Raw genomic sequence first — 23,887 nt, forward strand, 5'->3', positions numbered from 1 at the left:
TGGCATGACTCCTTTCCCTTTTATAATCCACTGCTTTACTTAGAACACAGAAGATACTCAATGTCACACAAACTAACCTCAATTTTATAACCTATCTGTTCTTTTAAAATAAAATACACAAATATCCACACACATTTAAATTACAATACACTGGTCTATTACATAAAAGTCAATAATGCTTTTAACACATGTTTTCTGAGCATCTAACAATAGTCTGTGTGCCAAGCTGTACATATCATTGCCCTTGAGGTGAGTTCTCCACAGGAAGGATGGAGAGGCAAAAATCACTATCGAAATCCAAGAGAGGTATCTGACAGCTGTATTCCTACAGAATGTGGTGTTGATGTATTTCATAACTCTCTCTAGGTGAATTTCATGTATTCTTTAATTTTAAAACATGTTTTATTACAAATTCAAGTACATTAGAGAAAATAGTAGGCAGATGGAGGGCAAACTGCCCTAACAGGATTAGTTCCTTCCAGTGTTCGTTAACGGCAATTTATATTTGGTTGCAAAATCAGTATTTATGTATAATAATAATTTTATATCATGATTTACTTGAATTAAAATAGCGTAAGAATGTTTCTATGTTGTCTACCTACCTATCTGGCTATGTGTCACTACCATGCTGAGTCATAATAAGCCAGGAACACCTGTATATATTTTAAAAACTTTACACCTCATTTAATCCATCCACCAAACCCACTATTAAGTAGGTTTTATTAGCTCAGTTTTACAGATGAAAAAACATGAGACAAAAAAAGGTAATTCTACTAAGGTCACAGGGCTAATAAATTAAAGCCTCAACTCAAACTCATCTCTTAACCAGTACACTATGCATAATATTCATAACATACAATTTTCCTGCTTATCACTATTATATAAATCATAAGCATTCAGCTTACTGGCTTTTCTATTATAAATAGCATTATTTTTGGTGAACAGTTTTATTTCTTCAGTAGAGGGATTCTTGGATCCAAGAGTCTAAATATTTTCGTATGTACTGAATGTGCATCAATACTGAATCTATACTCAGCAAACTGATTTTTTAAAAAATCTGTTAAGTGACAACATGGATGGACCTCAAGGGCATTATGCTAAGTGGATAAGCCAGAGAAAGACAAATACTGCCTTATATCACTTAAATGAGAATCTAAAAAAAAAGAAAGTCAAACTTATAGAAGCAGTAGAAAAGTGGCTGCCAGTGGCTGGGGATGGGGGAATTAAGGAGAGGTTGGTAAAAGGGTACAAACTTTCAGCTATAAAATGAATAAGGTGTGAGCATTTAATACAAAAAATGGTGACTATAGTTGATAAAACTGTATTGTATAATTAAAATTTGCTAAGACTAAATGTTCTCTCTCAAACACACATGTATACACATACACAAAGATAAATACGTGAAGTGATGGATATGCTGATTAACTAAATGAGGGGAATCCTTTCACAATGTATACACATATCAAATCACTATGATGTACATTTAAAAAATCTTACAATTTTATATGTCAATTATGCCTCAATAAAGCTAGGGGACAAAAGGACTGTTAATAGCTTAAATTATCAGTAGATATGGATGTACTAATCCATTACGATTTTGTTATTTTTGTAAAAAAAAAAGGTTCTTAAATGTCTAATGGGTGAAAAGGACATGAAATTTTACTTTTAAATGTTTTGTTTTTTACTAGTAAGGGGATACATTTTTCCCTGTTGTCTTCTTTTTCATCTTGAGCACTGTACCATAATGTCATTGGCTAATTTATTTAAATTGGCATTTATACTTTGACCAAAAACTTGTATGTGTTCTCTGCATAATAAAGGTAGTATGCCTTGGTCATACTTGCTAACAAATACCAATTTGTTGGAAGATTTATCTGGATTACAAGTTTATATTTCTGTCACTTTCATGGTTACGGCTAATACTGTTGCTGATATGCAGTTTTGTTTTTTTACATAGAATAAATTTTAAATGACAGGACTAACACAAACAAGTTTTAAAAGTCATTCTTCCTACCAAGTTCTGATAAACATTTGAGAATATTTTCTTTTTGTTTTCCTAAGGTTTTATTTTTTCATTTATTTTAAATAAATCTAGAATTTATTTAAATACACAATGTAAAGGACTAAGCTGATTTTTAATCAAACCACAAAGCAAATATTCTAATACCATTTAATATATTATAAAATATTAATACATTATATAATTTACCACTATAATACATTCAATTTCTTTTCTTTTTTTTTTTTTTTTTTGCGGTACGTGGGCCTCTCACCGCTGCGGCCCCTCCCGTTGCGGAGCACAGGCTCCGGACGCGCAGGCCCAGCGGCCATGGCCCACAGGACCAGCCGCTCCGTGGCATGTGGGATCCTCCCGGACCAGGGCACGAACCCGCGTCCCCTGCATCGGCAGGCGGACTCCCAACCACTGCGCCACCAGGCAAGCCCTACATTCAATTTCTAAACACAATTGATTGTTTAGAGGGCTAGTCTACTCCAATGATTTATAAACTCTTGGGCTAGTTATCATAAAGATTTAATTACACTAGCTACTATTCAGATTTTTCTTTAATAATCTCACCTATTTATTCTTCCAGAAGAACTTTAAGATCTGTCAAGTTCTAAAGCAAATTCTATATTTTCTTTCAAACTGCATTCTATAAATTAACTTTGGAAGAATTTATATCTTTATATTATTTAATATTCTCATCCTAGAACAATTTCCCCCTTTATCCAACCATGTCTACTTTCCTCTCAATCAAATTGTGATTTAAAAAATAAATAAACAAATGGATTCTCAAGGATTTCTGCTGCTGAAAAGTTTACTCAATCTTTGTCCCATTATTAACACTAACTCCAAAGATGTATATTTACCACACCTCTTCAAAATTCTAAGTAGCCTTTCTTCAAAAGCAAAATGTGAAGTCCTCAGTCTAATATTACAGATACATATATCAAATCATTACGTTATACACTTTAATACAATGTTACACGTCAATTATATCTCAATAAAACTGGGAAGAAATATCTCACAGAGAAAATAATCAGGTTTTTACAAAATGCTCCACCAGTGAAACTGCTATCCTCTGTTCTGAAGGCTTCATTGATCTGTTGTCTGCCTTTTATTTCCTGAACAGACAATGCACACAGGCCAATAATGATAGATAATAGCTAAAGTTGATATATTCCTTATATACAGATCCTCCTTTAACTGCCTGATTAGAGTATACATGCTTACTCTTCTGATCAAATTTTAAACTGAAATGGTAAAAAATTGGGTTGTAACCTATTCCAGATTGTTTTTAATAATGACAAGTATATATTTTTTTAATGAATCATCTTGGGAGATGGGGGAATGAATGAAATATGTGAGGGAGACTAAGAGGTACAGAACTTCCAGTTACAAAATAAATGAGTCACAGGGGTGAAATGTACAGAATGGGGAATATAGTCAAAAATAGTGTAAACATTTTGTATGGTGACAAACGGTAACTAGAATTATCATGGTTATCATTTTGTGATGTACAGAAATACTGAATTACTATGTTGTGCAACTTGAACTAACATACTGCTGTAAGTGAATTATACTTCGAAAAAAAAAGGAAGAATGGAGGGAGGGAGGGAGGGAAGGAAGGAAGGAAGGAAGGAAAGGAGGAAGGAAGGGAGAAAGGAAGGGAGGGAAGAAAGAAAAGAAAAAAATGAATGATTCGGAAGTGGAAATGGATGAACTGCAAGAAAGAATCTTACCAAACAAAAAAAATATTACCAGATAAAAATCAAATTAAGAAGAATCATACAATATGACACAATTTATATAAATCTTTAACTTGTAAAATACTATGCATCATTTACAGATAAATTTATATATTTGCTATATATTCTTGTAATATATTACAAAAATAAAGGAAGCAAGGGAAAATATTAACATATTAATAACATATTAACCCCCCCAAAACCCAATTGTCAAGAAAAAAATGTATGAGAAAATTGGGAACAATGAATGCTGATTTGATGTTTGATAATATTTAAGAACTATTATAATTATTTTAGGTGTAATAACGGTATTGCAATTATGTTAAAAAACAAAAAAGAATCCCTTTTTTTTTAAAGAATCCCTTTTTAATGATGAAAAATTATTTTTTTATTGAAGTACAGTTTATTTACATGTAGTATTCTAGTAGTTTCAGGTATACAACATAGTGATTCAATATTTTTATAGATTATACTTCATTTAAAGTTACTATAAAATATTGGCTAGGGCTTCCCTGGTGGCACAGTGGCTGAGAGTCTGCCTGCCGATGCAGGGGACATGGGTTCGTGCCCCGGTCCGGGAGGATCCCACATGCCGCGGAGCGGCTGGGCCCGTGAGCCATGGCCTCTGAGCCTGCACGTCCGGAGCCTGTGCTCCGCAACGGGAGAGGCCACAACAGTGAGAGGCCTGCGTAACGCAAAAAAACACAAACAAAAACAACAAAAATATTGGCTATATTGCCTGTGCTAAACAAAAGAACACTTATTTTTTATGGATGCATATAGAAAAATTATGGATAAAACTTTTTGAGTCTTGGACTTCCTCAAAATAGTACAGTTGGGGAGGTATAAATGAAATAAGACTGGGATATTTGTTAAAACTTATTGAAGCTATGTGATAGGGTTCATTATATGATTATCTCGACGTTTTAATACATTTTAACTTATGATAAAACAGTTTTTTAATAAACTATCTTTTTACAAATACCTCTAAAATATTAGGCACTATGCTAAATACCACACATACTTAATTTTAATTTTCACACCTAAAGAGAATTAAGTATAATTATCCCATCCTAGAGATGAATTAAGATCAAGAGGTTAACTATCTTGTCCATGGCTATCTGTCTACAAAGTGGCAACACTGACTTTCGGACTGACTTTGAGCTGACTCCAGAGTCTGAGCTCTGAACTAAGATATAAGATATATGCTATCTTATTCACCACAATTAAATTTGTCAGCTATTATCTGGAAAAATTTAGCATCAAATATGCTATAACTAAAATTGTGTTTAGACGATCTTCAAATATTTAAAAGAATGATAAAAAAAATAACTATCCATTAAGGGAACTCTGTTATATGGTGACATACTTTATAATTTCCTGATGGCCTTATAATGAAGCAATTCTAACTCCAAATATAACTTAAGGTTTTTTAATTCGCATGACACCTAGTCCTCTAAAATTTTCAGGCCGAATTATCTGTTCAAAATTGAACTTGCTCATTTCTAAAAATGAATCAAATCTTTTGTTAAACAAACAAACAGAAAGTGGCCCCACTAACACCTACCCTTCTGTAGCTATTTGGGGAAGAATAAAAACCAAGTTCCTAGGTGTTCACAGTGAATTGAGTGGCACTTTCATCCTATTTAAAGTAAACTACTTTCACTTTAATGTCAACTCATAATACTGGTATTTAAGGCACTTGAATCCTACAAAACTCCATGTTCTAAAGACCTCCTGAACTTAAAATCAAATTCTCAATCACTCAGCCAAAATTTTGGCAGTCATTCTTTACCCCTTCCTTTCCTTCATCCTTCCAATCTAATTGGTGGTCATCAACCCTTATACAGGGTTGGCCAAAAAGTACGTTCGGGTTTTTCCATAGCATCTTGTGGAAAAACCCAAAAGAACTTTTTGGCCAACCCAATACAACCCATCTCCCAACCTCTTCAATCTGTTCCCACCAATCCAGTCTTCCAGCAACTGTCTAAAGTTCACATCGATAATTAACCCGTAAGTAGTCTGTTTTCATTCTTGCCCTCCTCCAGTACTTTGCTCCACCAGACTGCCAAAGTGATCTTTATAAATCACAAATCTGACTGTGACAAATTTCCTCACAAGTCTTTAATGATCCTTCTTGAACTGCGGGGTAAAGTCCATACTCACTATCTAGACCAGAAAGGCCTTCACAGGTCATAAAAAGCTCTTGTCTACCTTTTTGACAGTATTCCCTGAGCTATACAAACATATCCCATATCCCACTGATACCAAAATACTTGCAGCTGCAAACAAAACGCACTCATTCAATCATTCAGTGTATCTACTGAAGATCTACTAAATATCAAGCCCTATCTATACCTCCTTGTCTTTGTAGGTATAAGGCAGGACATAAGGCCATCTCTCATGGAGCTTTAGAGGGGAGATAGACAATAAAACAAAACAAAAACTCAAAGAAGAGCAAGATTTCAGACAGTGTAAACTCTGTGAAGACAGTAAAACATCATGATTGATATGAAAAGTATCCTAGGGGTAAATTTAAATTAGGTGGATAAATGTCAATGGACATAAGCATTTGAACTGAGACCTGAATGATATGAAGTAACCAACCATTCAAAAGTCCTGGGAATAGAAAGCTTCCAACAAAGTGAAGTAAGTGCAAAAACCCCATGGTAAGAATGTACATAGAATGTTCCAAAAACAGAAAGAAGGCTAGCATACTGTAAGTGTAATGGGCTAGGTGTTATATAGTACTAAATGAGGTCAGAGATCTGGGTGGGACTTATACAAGACCTTCCAAGTCTGAGTGTTAAGCAGTTAGGTTTGGGGTTTCCCTGGTGGCGCAGTGGTTGAGAGTCCGCCTGCCGATGCAGGGGACACGGGTTCGTGCCCCGATCCGGGAGGATCCCACATGCCGTGGAGCGGCTGGGCCTGTGAGCCATGGCCGCTGAGCCTGCGCGTCCAGAGCCTGTGCTCCGCAACGGGAGAGGCCACAACAGTGAGAGGCCCGCGTACCGCAAAAAAAAAAAAAAGAAGTTAGGTTTTAGTTAAGGCCAATTAGAAACTACTGGAGGGTTTAAGTCAGAAGATGATGTGATATAATTATGATTTAAAAACTAATTCAGGGGACTTCCCTAGTGGCAAGGTGCTTAAGAATCTGCCTGCTGATGCAGGGGACACGGGCTCAAGCCCTGGTCCGGGAAGATCCCACATGCCGCGGAGCAATTAAGCCCATGCCACAACTACTGAGCCTGCGCTCTAGAGCCCACGAGCCACAACTACTGAGCCTGCATGCCACAACTACTGAAGCCCCCGCACCTAGAGCCCGTACTCTGCAACAAAGGAAGCCACCACAATGAGAAGCCCACGCACCACAACGAACAGTAGCCCCCACTTGCCGCAACTAGAGAAAGCCTGCGTGCAGCAACAAAGACCCAGTGCAGCCAAAGTAAATTATTTAAAAAAAAAAAAAAGGGACTTCCCTCGTGGCGCAGTGGTTAAGAATCCACCTGCCAATGCAGGGGACGCAGGTTTGATCCCTGGTCCGGGAAGATCCCACATGCCGTGGAGCAACTAAAACTAAGCCCATGTGCCACAACTGCTGAGCCTGCGTTGTACAGCCTGAGAGCCACAAGTACTGAGCTCGCATGCCACAACTGCCGAGGCCCACACGCCTAGACCCCGTGCTCCGCAAAAAGAGAAGCCACCATAATGAGAAGCCCTCGCACTGCAACGAAGAGTAGCCCCCACTCGCCGTAACTAGAGAAAGCCTGCATGCAGCAACAAAGACCCAACGCAGCCAAAAATAAATAAATAAATAAATTTATTTTAAAAAAAAACTAATTCAGCATAACATGTAGGAACAGATTGGAGAGGGACAAGATAGAAGACGAGGAGAAAGACTACTTTAGAGGCAACTATAGTAGCCAAACTACAGACTATTGCACCTTGAACCAGAGTATTAGCAATAGATGGATAGAAATGGCAGACTTCGGACACACTATAGAGGGAGAGCCACCAGGACCTGCACCAGGATGAATTGACTCATACCTCCATGCCTTTGCACACACTGTTGCACAATGATCCTTCTAAATTCATCTGCCTAGAAAACTTCCAAGTATCCTTTAAACCCCACTTTAAATCTCATTTCTGCATAAAATCTCCAATTTGCCCAGCCAATTAGTTGTTAAACCATCTATATCCCTAGGGAATATATGTCTAATCTGCTACTTGCCACTCTGTATTGTTACTCATTTCTTCCTCACCAGCTTGCAAGGGCACATAAACAGGGCCAAGTCTTAATTCTTTGGGAACTCCTCCAGTGGACAGTTTACACTGACTCTATCAAAAAGGCCTCCATAAAGCTCAATAAATGTTTGTTGTACTTATAAAAATTTCTCTAGAATTGATATTCAGAGAGCTACAAAAACTGTTAGTCTAGTTTTCTTAATTTTCTAAACTTCTCTTAAGTCAGATCATCAGAAGGAAAGATTTATCTCTCCAATCTAATTTTTATTCTTACCATACCTTTTCAATATTAAAATAAACCTCACACATCCTTCTGGAAAAGTGAGATAAATAAAGGTATATAATTAGCATATTTTAACTAGTAAATACAAATAGTACGGATAACTACCTTATAGAAGGCAGCATAGTCTGCTGAAATGTTTGTGCAAATACTGGCAGTAACCTTTTCAAGTATATGGGTGCCATTTCTGGATCTCCTTTCGGCTCATTACATTCTTCTTCATCTTTGTTTGTATCTTTCTTTTTCTTATCATCTCCTTTATTAACTGGACACATCCAATCACCTACAGACAAATATTGTTCAATAAAATACTTTGCTGGAAAATTTTTCTTTCAATGAAAAAACATTGAAATGTACTATAAAATCAACTATAATTACCCTAATTAACAACAGTCACACAAATTAGGATGTTGTATCTATCAAAGGCATTTGTAAAACTACTAAAGAACATTAGTACCTCCAAGAAGTTGAATCACAACTTAAGGAGATAATTTTGGATACTTCACTTGATTCCATAAAATATTTCACAGAGACTCTGCATTCATCTACTCTGTGAAAACTTAAAAATTTGGTCAAACTACTTTGTCTATGCAATAACCAACTATTCTTTATGACATTCACACCCCCTTAAACTTGTGATTTGGCCTTTTTGGAATCATGCAGCCACAGTCTCAAAGAACACAGAATAGTACACTGTTAAATGTTTATCAAATATAAGTTTGTGTGTGTGTATGTGTGTGTGTGTATGTAATTATTTGACTTCACAGAAATGATTTCTTTATATAATGTTAACATGTCTACAGAAAGCTACTTCTATGGAAGTGAAGCTGAAAAGTAATAGCAGATGGCTTAAAAGGAAAGATATTACCACTCACCTGGAGACTGAAGAATAGCTACTACTTCACTATGGCCCCTTTCCCGAGCTTTATCTAATGGAGTTTTCCCATCTTCATCTCTCAGATCGGGATTTGCACCATGCCGTAAGAGAGTCTAGAAAAGAAAAGCATTTAATGTGGATATAATAATTAACACCTTATTTCTTCAATATCCAATTCTGCAACCTTTAGATTGCACTGACATACTTCAGACTGCAGACTTACAGAATTAATCAAGCAGGTACCAATTCAAATCTCTGCCTTTGCATACAACACCTTAAAAGTGGTTTATTTATATCTTGAAAAAATTATAGATTAATGTCACTTGGTTATTTATTAACATCTCAAATTAAGTACGTTCACATTTGAACCTGTCAACTGCTCCAGTCAATTTCCTTACTTTAACAGAGGTACTAATATTCAGTTTGTGGTGTGGTAATCATCTTCATCATTTCATGTATACTGCCAATTACCAAGTTAAATTGATTCTTCTAGAATGAACTACCAAATTTAGGTCTTAAATACTAATTCGCACTGTTCACCTTTTTTTTTTTTTGGCCACACTGTGTGGCACGTGGGATCTTAGTTCCTCAACCAGGGATCAAACCTGTGCTCCCTGCAATGGAAGCCTGGAATCTTAACCACTGGACTGCCAGGGAAGTTCACCAATTTTTAATGGACACTGGACTCTCTCCCCAGCAGACTGTAAGCTCTTTTGAACAGAGAACACATTCTCACATTTCTCCTATCAGCCTCAGAGCTGCAGCTTTTTGAATTTCATTATAACACAATATATCTGACAAATAAGTGAGTACATACATTCATCAGAAAAGTATGCAGTACTGGCTAAAAATTCCAAACTGCTGGAGTTTGAATCAGAATAACTCAGTATTTCATCAAATCTAGGATGCCACAGATACTTATAATCTGATATAATCTGACAGAGATTATAATTAAGTACTACTAAGAAAGAAAAAACAATGCCAATTAATTTTGCAACAATGCTTTCCTATTGCTTGGATTTTTTTAACTTATTGAAAGAACTTTTATAAACTTAGATTTTTTTTCATGTATTACTTGGACAAACATAAATTTAAAAAATAAATGAAATATAGTAAGATATTTCTGTAACTTCACATTCTGAGCACAATTGTTCATAATTTCTTTTTGATCCGAAGTCACCAATATTTGTGTTTCTACACACAATGCTGTCATCTGTGCCATAAAGAGTTTAGTGACACAGCATTACTGAGCGTGCTCTTCTATCAGAAAGGATTTTTCACTCAAGTTACTAAAATCCATTTCACAATTTGTATTGAATTGACAGGTAATAATAACTATGCTGCAATTTCTATCTGGCCAATAGCAATTATAAGACTTTCCTAGTTAAAATGTGTATGGGGGGGTGGGTAATATCTTAGAATCAATTAAAAAACAGGAGAACCTGTGAAGAATGATAAAACATGTTAAATGCTTAAGACCCTGGCTGGCACAAAATAAGTGCTTGGTGAGCACTATTATATCATTATTAGTAATGGCAGCTATAGCTCATTGCAGGCTGATGTATAATCAAGATGGGTTAAGGTCAGATACAATTCATTTGGCTCCTTCTCCCACTCAGCTACCCAAAACTGCAAAACAGTAAGGGTTTGGAAAAAAAATTGCCTTAATAAAAATTTTTACCACCCTTAGGAACATCATTCTCTAAAAATTAACCAATTCAAACTGACAGAATCCGAGCTTGAAGAGACCACCTAGAAAGCTAAGTTGTTAACAAAAATCTTCTTACAGTGTGTAAAGACAATACTAGCAATACTGTGACAATAGTAGCAGCTACCATTTAAGCATCTACATACAATGTGCCAGCTACTATACTAAGTGCTTTACATGTATTTTTTCCTAATTATCACAATAAGCATGCTAGCAGGGACTTTCCTGGTAGTCCAATGGTTTAGACTCTGTGCTTCCACTGCAGGGGGCACAGGTTCGTCCCCTGTGGAAACTAAGATACCAAATGCTGTGCAGCGCAGTCAACAATAAATAAATAAAATACTAGGAGTGTATATACATTTTATTAATAAAACTGTAAGTCAAACTTAAGAAACTGGTCCAAGGCCAGACAGCCTTTTTTGTTAATGAGTTGAGACTTGAATCCAGGTGTGCCTGACTTCTTAGCAAATATGAAAAATTCCTTCACAATATGAAGATTCTTGAGACCTAGATCATACATTTGGTTCAACCCTTATCATTTGACCTTTCTGGACCTCAATTTCTCCTAACTGTACAAAAAAAACTCTACAGTAACGACGTATGGAGATTCCTCAAAAAATTAAAAATAGAACTACCAGGGACTTCCCTGGTGGTCCAGTGGTTACGAATCTGCCTTCCAATGCAGGGGACGTGGGTTTGATCCCTGGTTGGGGAACTAAGATCCCACATGCCGCAGGACAACTAAGCCCGTGTACCGCAACTACTGAGCCCACATGCTGCAAGTACAGAGCTCATGCGTTATGGAGCCCACACTCCACAACTAGAAAGAATCTGCACCCCGTGGTGAAAGACCCTACATGCCGCAACTAAGACCCAATGCAGCCAAATAAATAAATATTAAAAAAAAAAGAACTACCATATGACCCAGCAATTCCACTCCTGGATATTTATCCAAAGAAAATGAAAACACTAATTGGAAAAGATATGTGTACTCCTATGTTCATTGCAGCATTATTTACAACAGCCAAGATATAAAAGCAACCTAAATGCCCAATGATAGAGGAATGGATAAAGAACATGTGGTATATATATATACACAATGAAATATTACTCAGCCATAAAAGAGAATGAAATCTTGCCATTTGCGACAACACGCATGGACCTAGAGGGTATTATGCTAAATGAAATAAGTCGAACAGAGAAAGACAAATACTGTATGATTTCATTTATATGAAGAATCTAAAAGACAAAACAAAGGAACAAACATAACAAAACGGAAATAGGAAAAAAAAAAAGAACTCTCCAAAGTCCTTTGCTAATCTAAGAGTCAAAGATATCATGTTCTTCGGCAAATAAAATATCTGCTATATTGATAAACAGAAATAAGAGAAACATGTATAAAGTTATTCATTACCAAGAGTAAGAAATCAGGAAAAAAACAAGTTTTCAGCAATAGATGACTGGCTGAATAAATCTGCAGTACATTCACACATGCTAAGTATACAGATGTACAAAAACTCTCTATATACTAATAGGGAGAAGTCTCAATGTGTATTATTAAATGAAAAATGTGTATTATTAGATGAAAAAAAGCAAAGTATAAATCAGTGTATATGTTACATTTTGTATAAGGAGAAAATAAGCATACACATTTATTCTTGTTTGCATCTGTATTAAGAAACAATGAAAAGATAAACAAAAAAACCCAATCAAAAACGCTTACCTGTAGTGGGGATAGGGAAATGGAGCAAATGGAGATAGCATGAAAGCATGGCTTATCAGAATAAAAGTTTTCATTTCATTCTAATTTCAGAACCATGTAAATGTTAAATATTAAATTAATAACTTAAAAACCTGGATTTTACCTTTGCTACTTGAGGTCTTCCAAAACATGCAGCATAATGTAATGATGATGACCTCTGACCTCTATTAACATCAGCACCTCTTTCACAAAGAAATTCTACCTGTAAAATGATGGAGCATCATCAAGTTGCCTTATTAATATTGCTATCTTTGATTTAAAACATTAGCTTTTATTTATTAGCTTACCATTTCCTGAGTTCCAAAAGCAGAGGCCCAGTTTAATAGAGTCTGACCCACATCATCCATAAAATTTACTTCAAAGGCTGGAAATTTGAAGGAAAAAAATAAATCTTTTTAAAAGTCAACAAATAATAATGAACTTTTCTAAAGTGGGAACCATTTAAAGATTGTTATTAATAATCACTAAATACACAGCCAATTTTAAACATTCAGGTCGACTATAAAGTAGTAAATAATCAGCAAATGTAAATTCTGCTAAGAAAAAGTATTCTAAAATTTTTATTTAAAATAAACATAAAATAAGAAACAAAAAAACAAACACAATAAAACTCAAGAGTATTAGTTTCCTCACACCGTAACTGAGGAAAAGAAACTAAACCACATCGATAATCAAAAGAAAACAAAAGTCTGATGACACAGAAGCATTTTTCACCAACTTATATTTGCTGATCACCTCATGAAGCAGTGTAAAAAAAATTGACTATATATAATGATAATTCACTTGTGTCAGTTTCCATTAATCTTGAGAAAACAACAGCCCTAAATTCAATCTCCACTTAACCTTAGAATTGGTATGAACTCCTGGCAATACACAGGTTAATTTCATTTACTTATTCAACAAGCATTTACTCAGATCTTACCATGCACCAGGCTGATAATTTATATACATGGGGAGAGGAGAGGATATAGAATACGTTGGCCATTCTATTTTCTGGCACAACTGCTAAAAATTAAAAAAAAAAAATTAAAAATCTAGAAACTAGAAGTTGCCTATATAATTCCTTATCTCACAGTTTTCTTTTTATATTTTAAAAAATATTTTCCAACCTCCTGTGTCAATTGCATCTATGAGTGCATCGGTATCTTTACTTCGAATACAGTCTATAAGCTGCCGATGTGAGCGTTCCCCAGAACTATCCAATCTCCGTAGTCCTGGGATTCTGCCTGTGGATCCAGCACTAGACTTTGGCAAAGCCTTTCGTCCTTCAAATAATAGCACCAAGAGAAGGTCAACCAAACGCATGGTATCAAGCACACATCTTTCATCACCCTGCAATGCACTTTCAATTGAATCTGGAAGTTCTGACCTCAGGAGATCCTAAAAAGAGAATGGGAGAAAAAAAAGTTTTAGCATACTTGCACTACACCAAAATACTTCTTCTGAAAGATTAAGTAAGATTCAAAAACACTCTTACGTGCGTTACTACTGGAGAGCCTCTGCAAAGTGTTGAGAGCAGACTTACAATTGTAGACACCTGGTTACTCAATTTGGAATCTGCAGCTGTGGAAGGCGCTCCTGTGGTGCTGCGACCTGGTTTGCAAGCTGACGATGGCCCTGATACAGTACCACCAGCAGCAGCCATTCTAGACAATAGCTCCTCAGTTAATCCGTGCTTGGCTAATGGAGCTGGGTCAACACCACGACGGGTAAATCGGTCAGCTAGTGATGCAAAACATCGCAGAGCTCCATCTGAAACCTAATGATGTAAAGAATATACATATGGATAAAATTTACTTAAAAAGGACCAGTACTGTTTATTTCAATACTGAGACTATTAAGAAAGGCAATTGTAGCAAAGCATACAATCTGTCTAGGTTTGAATACTGGCTCCACATTCTGATAACTGTATAACCTAAAGATGTTACTTAACTGTTCAAGGTGTCAGTTCCCTTATCCGTAAAATGGGAATAGTAACAGTACTTATAATTCATTGTCTGAGCTCAAATGAAATGATATATGTAAAGAATCTAGAGGAACAGTAAAAGCTCAACAAATATTTACTATTATTATGTACAACTTTGCCAAGATAATCGATGGACAGCAACTGAAAATAACATCTAAATGGTAAAAAGCATTAAAAGTCAAGTTTTATTTCCTAAAGATGCTAATATAACAAGTTTACACATATAAAATTTCAAATACTGTTATTTTATTTTAATGAAAACTACCCTTTTAAGCCAACAAAATTGTGCTGAGCCAACAAATTACACTGGGTATAAGTGCAGCTTTAAAAATTATATACTTCTAAAACGTTTAAATTTTAAGAATAAACACATAACACTTTTATAATTTAAAACATATCACTGCCAAAACAAAAAGAGATTATCATAGAGATCTAAGATAAAAGAAAGAGAAGATGAAAATTATCTCTAGCTCATCAAGCAAAAAATTCAAATTGCACTAAGGTTGAACCTTAAACAACACAGGTTTGAACTGCATGGGCCCACTTACATGTGGATTTTTTTCCCCACTAAATTCACACTACAGAACTACATGATCCACAGCTGGTTGAATCCACAGCTGCAGAACCCCAGATACGGATGGCCGACTGTAAAGTTATGTGCAGATTTCCAACCGTGCGGAGGGTCGGCACCCCTAACCCTCACCCTGTTCAAGAGTCCACTGGATATCGTGGTTATAACTAGTGGACGCTATAAAATCACGTTTTGAAAAGAAAGTACACAAGAGCAATGTAGTTACCTGATGATCTTCATGTTTTAATAAACTAGACAGAGATTCTACACAAATTTCTAAAGAAGAATCTTGAGGTTCCATTTTGCCACAGAGTCTTGATACCACAGCCATGGCAGAGTGCAAGGTATCTTTATGAACCAGGTGTCCACTGTCACGAATGAAGGTAAGCACACAATTCAAACCACCAGCCTCGAAGACCGCACCTGACTCACGAGTGCATATCAGTTCTAACACCTACAACAGTAAAACAAAATTCACAGAAGAATACAGTAAGTCCAATTTTAATTTTCGAGAATGACAGAAAACACAATACACCCTCCAAATTGATTAGGAGCCACACTTTAAAAAGGGCAGGGTCTGAGAAAGGGGGGGCAGAAGCTGTGTCTGGCTGTGAAGATGGCAAGAAGTAGTCCCTGAAGCAGCCCAAGAAGGTGGCCAAGGAAGATAAGGCATTCAAGCAGAAACAGAAAGAGCTGCAGAAGAAACTCAAGGAGCTAAAAGCAAAGGCCATGGGGAAGGAACCCCTGGCCACAGGTGGAATTAAGAAATCTGGCAAAAAACTGTTCCTTGTGCCTGAGGCAACGGTGATCCTTAATTCCATTCTCGTTTAACCATCTGGATTCCCTGCCATAATAACATGCTGCTACCTACAGCTGGAATGAAGTGTTGACTTGGAGCCTGTTGTACCTTTAAGAATAAACTTTTCAGGAGTTCCCCGGTGGCGCGGTGGCTAAGACTCTGCACTCCCAATGCAGGGGGCCCGGGTTCGATCCCTGGTCAGGGAACTAGATCCCACATGCATGCTGCAACTAAGAGTTCGCATGCCACAACTAAGGAGCCAGTGAGCCACAACTAAGCAGCCCGCCTGCTGAAACTAAGACCTGGAGCAATCAAATAAAAATAAATAAATAAATATTAAAAAACAAGAAAAGAATAAACTTTTGTTAAAAAAAAAAGTGAAGCAAAACAGAAGAAATTAATTTTAACATATTTTATTTAGCCCAATATATCCAAGGTGTCATTATTCCAACATGTAATCAATATAAAAATTATTGGTATTTTTATGTAATAAGTCTTCAAAATCCCATGTATATTTTATACTTATAACACACCTTAATTTGGGGTAGCCACATCTGAAGTGTTCAGTAGTCACATATAGCTACCATATTGGACAGCATAGGTTTAGGCGGTGAAACCTGCATGACAAGCTGAGAACTACAAGTAATTTAGCAAAAGTTTATAAAGGTCCTAGACATTAAAAAAAAATTCAATAAACGCCAGCTATTACATTATTCATCATCCTCACACTTACTCTATGAATATTAAGACATTAAAAATCACTTTTAATTTCTAAATTATATTGATGTTTAATGCATTCAGGTATAACTAAAGAGTTAACAGGGTCCACAGGTCTTACAGGCATACCAGAAATTTAGACTTGATTCTTTAAGCAAGAAAAATGTTTAAGCGGGAAATAATACGATAAGATTTCCAGTTAATATCTGTGGGAAGCAGGGTACAGGGAGAGTGTAGATGCAAATGCAAAAATTCAAGCATTAATATTCATGAAAGAATGAGGGCTTAACTAAGGCAATAACAGCAGGGACAAACAGAAGGAAATAAACCAGAAAAGCACTTGATCATTAATTACACGTGTGGAGTAGAAAAAAGGAAGTAAAAGATAAAGCATAGGTTTCTGTCTTGAGCGACTGGCTACAAGTTGATGTCACTTATCAAGAGAGGAGTTTATCTGTAATCAAAGACAATGAATTCAAACATCCAGTTGAATATATCCAACAGGCCTTTGAATATGGAGTCTAGAACTCAAGAGAGAGGTCAGTTCTAGAGATAAAGATGTGAAGGGCATATATATATATATATATATATATATATTTTTTTTTTTTTTGCGGTACGTGGGCCTCTCACTGTTGTGGCGTCTCCTGTTGCAGAGCACAGGCTCCGGACGCGCAGGCCCAGCGGCCATGGCTCACGGGCCCAGCCGCTTCGCGGCACATGGGATCTTCCCGGACCGGGGCATGAACCCGTGTCCCCTGCCTCGGCAGGTGGACTCTCAACCACTGCGCCACCAGGGAAGCCCATGAAGGGCATATATTTATATATGAATGGTATTGATGCTCACAGATGAGATCGTCTAGGCAAAGTTTATACAGATTTAAGAAGCTAAAAACAGGACCTTAGGAAATACTACCATTGAAGAATGAATTAAATAAGAATAATCTGCAAAGGAAACAGAGAAAGGGAGAGCAGGGTGTTAACAGACAAGAAAGAGTTTGAAAATATAGGTCAGTGAATAAATGCAATGGAGTAAAACCCCAGTCCTGGAAGAAAAATGAAGTGATGTGATGTGATCAAGAGAATAAGAGGGGGGAAAGCTCTGAACAGAAAAACAAATACCTCTTCCTCTGAGGCCATAGACAGAAATAAATCTATAAACACAGAATCAGAAAGTCAAGATATTAACACCTACAAAAACAACTCTCAAAGCATGGGGAAGACATTTTCAGGGGTCCTTGAAATTATAACTTTTTTTATAATAACACTATAACAGTTAATTGTCTTTTTCTTTCCTATTCTCTCAGGAACGTAAGGCAGTACTTTCTAAAAGTTATATGAAGTGTGATATAGTAACAGGCTGAATGCAGAAGCACATATTAGGATTTAGCTGTCTTCTATTAAACCACAGATTTCAAATGAGACTTAACAATGTTACTCTTCTCACTAATTTTCTCTTCGTTCAGGACACAGTGATTTTCATTAAAAATGTAATGTATGTTAACACATAATGAGTTTGTTATTTTATGATAAATGAATAAATACTTTTAAATTCTCAGTTTTAATATCTAATATGGTAAATATAAATAGAACCTTCATAAACAAAGGCTCTTTGCGGGTCCTCAATAATTTAAGACTTGTAAAGGGATCCTGAGACAAGAAGTTTGAAAACTGGTGACCTCGAGAAGCAAGAATCATAAAAAGAATGAAACAGGAATCAAAAAAGAGAATCAGGGCTTCCCTGATGGCACAGTGGTTGAGAGTCCACCTGCCGATGCAGGAGACACGGGTTCGTGCCCCGGTCCGGGAAGATCCCACATGCCACGGAGCGGCTGGGCCCGTGAGCCATGGCCGCTGAGCCTGCGCGTCCGGAGCCTGTGCTCCGCAACGGGAGAGGCCACAACAGTGAGAGGCCCGCGTACCAAAAAAAAAAAGAGAATCACATAAAATCTAAATGTGTTCACCAAGTACTTCCAATAAACTACTCACCAGTACTGACGCTTTTAGAGTAACATAAAGTTTATAATTAGTCCCATTAGGAATAAAACAAAACCGCTAACTCTTAACAGGAGTATAGCAAAACAATTAAATTCATGGGCCCTAGAACCAGACTTCCTGATCTTCAAATTCCTAATCTTTGAATCTTGGCTCTCTGCCACTAACTACTTGCATTATCCCAAGCAAGTTACTTAATCTTGGTATGCTTAAATTTTTTTTCACCTATAAAACAGAAGTGATGATATTAGCGGCACCTACCTCATACAGAGTTGCCATGAAGATTAAATGAGAGTTAATACATGTAAAGTGTTTAGAATAATGCCTGGCATTGGTGGTCAGTGTTAGTTGTCATGGTTCCTGTTGTTACTGCATGCATACAAAATCATTTTGGATAAGAACAGAAATAACCTATCTCAAAGTGTTAGTGGCTACCAGAAACCAAAGAGCACTGAGGCAACACAAATAACCTATCTCAAAGTGTTAGTGGCTACCAGAAACCAAAGAGCACTGAGGCAACACAGAAAAGCATTATCAGTGACCTACAAGTTTCCTTCAAAGATAAGATTTCTTTTCCCAAGCCATATGGGATCTCCTTTGGTACATAAGGACTGTGACTTCCATTGTTTTCAACCACGGAAAGATTTTTTTTTTTTGCAAAATATATTTTTTACTCTCTAAGTGATCTTCAAATGGTCCAATAAATAATTAAGACTTACCTTTACACATTGTTCAGCTAAGTCTCTGCTTGTCCTGTTGTTAAGTTCGACTACAACCAAACGATTGCAAAGTGCTTTTATAGCTCCATCTACCCCAACAATCCTTCGGGTGCATTCTGCAGATACGTCCAGGTAATATGTTATGGCACGGGCTGTCACCTCTAGCACATTGTCTGGAGCACTTTCGTCAAGAAAAATTTTGCAGAGGGCTGGTAAGAAAGTGCGAGGAGGACATCTGTAGTGAAAGAAATCATATTTCACCTAGGATTACTAAATTCTTAACATCAAAAAGTCACCAAAGTAACAGATAATAAAAACTATATCATGATACATCATGCTCGATACTGCTTCTGCATATATATTAGGTAATATTTCTCATATTGCTTTTGCTTCCATAATAATAATCACAGACTAATTTCATCATTGCTGAGAATATAAAGTTGTAAACAGTTTAAAGTAGCAGAATTAACATGAAACCATGTTCAAAAAAAATTGCTATTCAATACTAAGCTCAAACATCAACTCTGTAAAACCTTCCCTAACCTCCCCAAATAGTCAGGTGGTATTTTCACATGTTCCTAAAGCCTCATAAAAACAGTTCCCACATTGTTTAATGTATCATTTTATTTCCTTATTTACATTAAGAGTTCCTGAATGCCAGGGACATTGTTCAATTCATGTTGTATGGGAACAAATGCTGATTTGGGGTTTAACAGACCAGAGTAATACATAGAACAACAGCTATGTAGCATTTCTGGTCCTGATTTGTAAAGTAAAGATAGTATCTAAACAATATCTACTTTATATGGATGTTATGAAGATTAAATGAAATTATATACATTAAACACTTAGCTCAGTACCTTGGCACCATATTAAACTAATTAACGTTAGCTCCCCTTCCCTCCTATGAATAGCTAATACCTGCTATATAAACCTGCATGACAGTTTTATCAAAAGAACATTTTGCATTTTTTAATCAATATTTTATCAACACTTAAATTATAAAAGAGCATAATTTAATTTAGTAGAGATCTCAGTTATATGCCATCAAATACTTTAACTTATCTGCACAGACTAAACTTCAAATGAGCTACAGATAACACAAAAGGCACTACAGTCATCCCTCGGTGTTCAAGGAGGAAAGATTTCAGGGCCCCCTGTGGATACCAAAATCTGTGGATGCTCAAGTTCCTTATATTAAATGGTACAGATACAGAGGATACGTGGAGGGATACAGAGGGCTTGCTGGACTCTCAACGTTTCGGTGGAATTATTTTTCCTCCAATTTTTAGTGTGCACATATCTTCAGTAGCTTTTAAAAAATATCTGTAATGTATGAACGTCAAAGTAACTCTAACCTTTATTATCTGCTTGAATGATGTTCACTTAAGGGGTCCAGCGGCAGGAATATTATCAAAGATTTTAGAAGACCTCTTGCATTCAGTAACTGACCAGTCACTGATTAAACACAGGTGGTTTTTATTAGCCACCATCACTGGCAACCTAGGTCTCATAGTCACTATAAATTTTCTGAGGAGGAAATGCTTTAAGATTAGGTTATGGAGATAGTCTGATAGTTCTCAGGTAAGATCAGAAGACTGACTAGCATATCAGAATCTTAAAGCATTTTTGCTGCTCTCTACATTGGCAATATGTTAGTAAACCAAAGAGATAAGATTGTAAAAGTGTTAATACTACTGAGGAAAAACATACTCTTAAAAATAACGTTTTTTGCCTTAGAAAACAGTAGCTTTTGAAAAAAGAACAAAATTTTGAAGTTGACAGTCCTCACATCAAATGACAAGAATGGATCTACCATATGATTTATATTAAAAATAAGAAAATATCCATCTATCTTATACAGTACAAAAACTGGACATCAAAACACAAAATCTAAGAGAAATGTTCAGTATAACTATCTATAATTCATGGGGAAATGTGGTATCTGCTTATTTGGGGAATAACTATGATCCCTGCTGTGTTCCCTAAAATGTGATGAATCTCCTGAACAAGTATGGCTAAGGGGCCAATGAAAAAAAAAAAACAAAACCACAAAGAAAGAAGTTCTAAACATAGGTTCTCAGCTGTTAACTGTAATCAATTTTATTTCTAAGAGAAAAATAAAAATATCCTGCATACATATTTTAAAAGAGCTTATTTTATGTCAGGTATAATGAAAACCTGCTTTGTGAACTTTTTAAAGGTATGGTACAAAACATCTGTTGTAACTTTTGGCTATTAGACAGGAAAAAATTTTTGTTTTTCTAGCTCTTGAGTTACTTTTAAAACCATGAGAAGTATTTTAGGCATATTCACTAATTTTTCAATTTAGAACCAAAGCAATTTACAAAAATCTCAACAATACAAATTAACTATAAATTGAGCAAAAAAAGTAGAGAAAAACACATCAATAGTAATTAATGAATTCTGAAAAGTACAGAATAATTGAAAGAACTATAGTTATATTACTTGAAAGTTCATATTGCAACTAAAACAAATTACTAACAAGTGTTGTTGCTTAACATACTCTGCTGGATAACCTGCTTTAAGACAGTCACTGTGATATAAACATTTATAAGACCTTAAAACTGTCTTTTCACTTGTTGGTTAGTAATAATTTCCTAGAATCATTTTCAAAGAAACCCTGTGTTGATAGATACTTCACCTGGGCCTTTAAATTCAACTTGAGCTTCATGGCTATTCAGGAAGCACTTGCCTATCTTCTAGGAACAAGACCCTCGCGTTCCTTGCCCTTCCTCCTGGGCTACAACCACAGCCACAACTTCCCCAGGTCTGTATCCATGTCAACAGAGATTAACTAAAAAACTAATTTACATAATCAAGAAAACTCATTATAAATCTGTGATCACCAATATTAAATAAACACAATGCCCAATAATTCTGCTACATTTCTTCCAGTGTCTGCAATGAGTATCTCACACCTTTTCTTCAATTTTCTCTTGGCTTAGTGACTCCCTTAGTTTTCCATTCTAGCCTCAGTCCTAAACTCCCTTCTCTTCTCTAGCTCATCTCATCTATTCCCTTTGTTCATACACCATAGCTATAAATCTCATCCACATACCATGAAAACTCCCAAAATGTTATCTCTACCCCAGACCAACTAAATCACTATCTCCATTTAGAATTATCACAGGCATCGTAAAATGAGCATATTCAAAACAAATGTGCCTCCACCTCCAAACCACTGCCTTTGTAAATATCACAACCATCCAGAAACCCAGAAACCTGAGAATCATCCTCAGTTTTCCCCCCCATTTTCCTCACATTACACATCCAATCCATTAGTTAAATCCCACCAATTTTCCCTCTAAAATATATCGTAAATCTGTCCACTTCTCTCCACATCTTTTACAAACGTAATCTAAGCTAACTTCAAACTCTTGTCTGAACTACTGAAATAGCCACTTAGACATTCACATTAAGAGACAGGTTTAGCACTAGTGTTGAGGAAAGTATTTCTAGAGGGAGAAGATCAGTCTGGAATAAGGTGTAAGAGCATGAGCAACATAAAGAGGGCATCTATGCAGGGGAATGCCCCAGTAATGGGCAACTGACACAGACAAGGGAAGTGATCAAATGAATAAATATATTGAGGATAATGGGAGCCAGATATCTCACTGGACTGGAGTTGGAAACACAGAAAAGAGAAAACTAGAATGAACCCTGTGGTGTTAGATTGGAACTGGGGGTACTGGTATGAACTCTGTTTTCAACAGACTGATAGAAAGATAAAGATACATAAAGATGCTAATGTGTGTGCTAATCCCTCTGCCTAAAATGCTTTTCCCCCTACTCTTCCCATGGCCAGTTCTTTGTCATCCTTCTGTCAGCCTGAATGTTACCTCTTCAGCTTCAGGCTTACCTTTACTAACTACTCAAAACAGGACTCCTGTTTTTTGTCTTAATTTACTTTGACAATTTATATTTATATTTCAGTTTTTGTTGTCCACTGTAACTCTCTTCTAAAAATCTGTAAGCTCCTCAGGAACAGAGATGTATTTCACACAGCACCCAACACGGTTCTCTGCATATGGGAAGATACTCAAGTTTTATTTGTTGAATGAATGATACCAAGAAAAAGTAAGAACTTTTTTGCTTATGGAAAGAGAAACCAAACAAAAAAGAATTCCATCAGCTCCCCTACTGATCTGCCTCTCCACCCCCATGCCCAACCCCTCACTAATATGTCTCCACCCCTCCACACACATGCCTTCATCCTAGACCAACCCCCATTAGGTCTCCTTCCCCTGCCCCACACCTTCCCACAACACAAAAAAGTGAATCCACTTTTATCTCTCATTTCCCATAGAAAGCAAAACACCAAATCTAGACTCTAGTCTAAACTGCTCTCTTGAAGCCCAGAATTACAGACCCAACTGCCTTCTTTACTCATCTGTCATACCTAGAGATGTTTCAGGAACCATCAAACACAACCTGCCAAAACCAAACAAAGTTTCCCTACCAAAAACCATACTATTTA

At 36.3% G+C, this 23,887-nt stretch overlaps 1 protein-coding gene and 1 pseudogene across 5 annotated transcripts in view; one reads left to right on the forward strand and one right to left on the reverse strand.

The window, feature by feature from the left end:
• The window catches only part of HECTD1 (HECT domain E3 ubiquitin protein ligase 1), a 90,016-nt gene that overhangs the window by 46,799 nt on the left and 19,330 nt on the right, over positions 1–23,887 (reverse strand). For all 5 annotated transcript variants that reach the window (XM_033409913.2, XM_033409915.2, XM_033409912.2 and 2 more), the window contains exons 3-10: positions 19,387–19,621; positions 15,386–15,613; positions 14,100–14,381; positions 13,732–14,002; positions 12,910–12,986; positions 12,726–12,824; positions 9,151–9,265; positions 8,384–8,558 (exon numbers count right to left, since the gene is read on the reverse strand). In XM_033409913.2, the coding sequence (XP_033265804.1) occupies positions 8,384–8,558; positions 9,151–9,265; positions 12,726–12,824; positions 12,910–12,986; positions 13,732–14,002; positions 14,100–14,381; positions 15,386–15,613; positions 19,387–19,621 (1,482 nt within the window). The remainder of the gene's footprint in view (positions 1–8,383; positions 8,559–9,150; positions 9,266–12,725; positions 12,825–12,909; positions 12,987–13,731; positions 14,003–14,099; positions 14,382–15,385; positions 15,614–19,386; positions 19,622–23,887) is intronic.
• LOC117197576 (translation machinery-associated protein 7-like) lies at positions 15,751–15,990 on the forward strand (annotated as a pseudogene).

This window comes from Orcinus orca, chromosome 2 (genome assembly GCF_937001465.1).
Source record: "Orcinus orca chromosome 2, mOrcOrc1.1, whole genome shotgun sequence".
Taxonomy (NCBI): Eukaryota; Metazoa; Chordata; class Mammalia; order Artiodactyla; family Delphinidae; genus Orcinus; species Orcinus orca.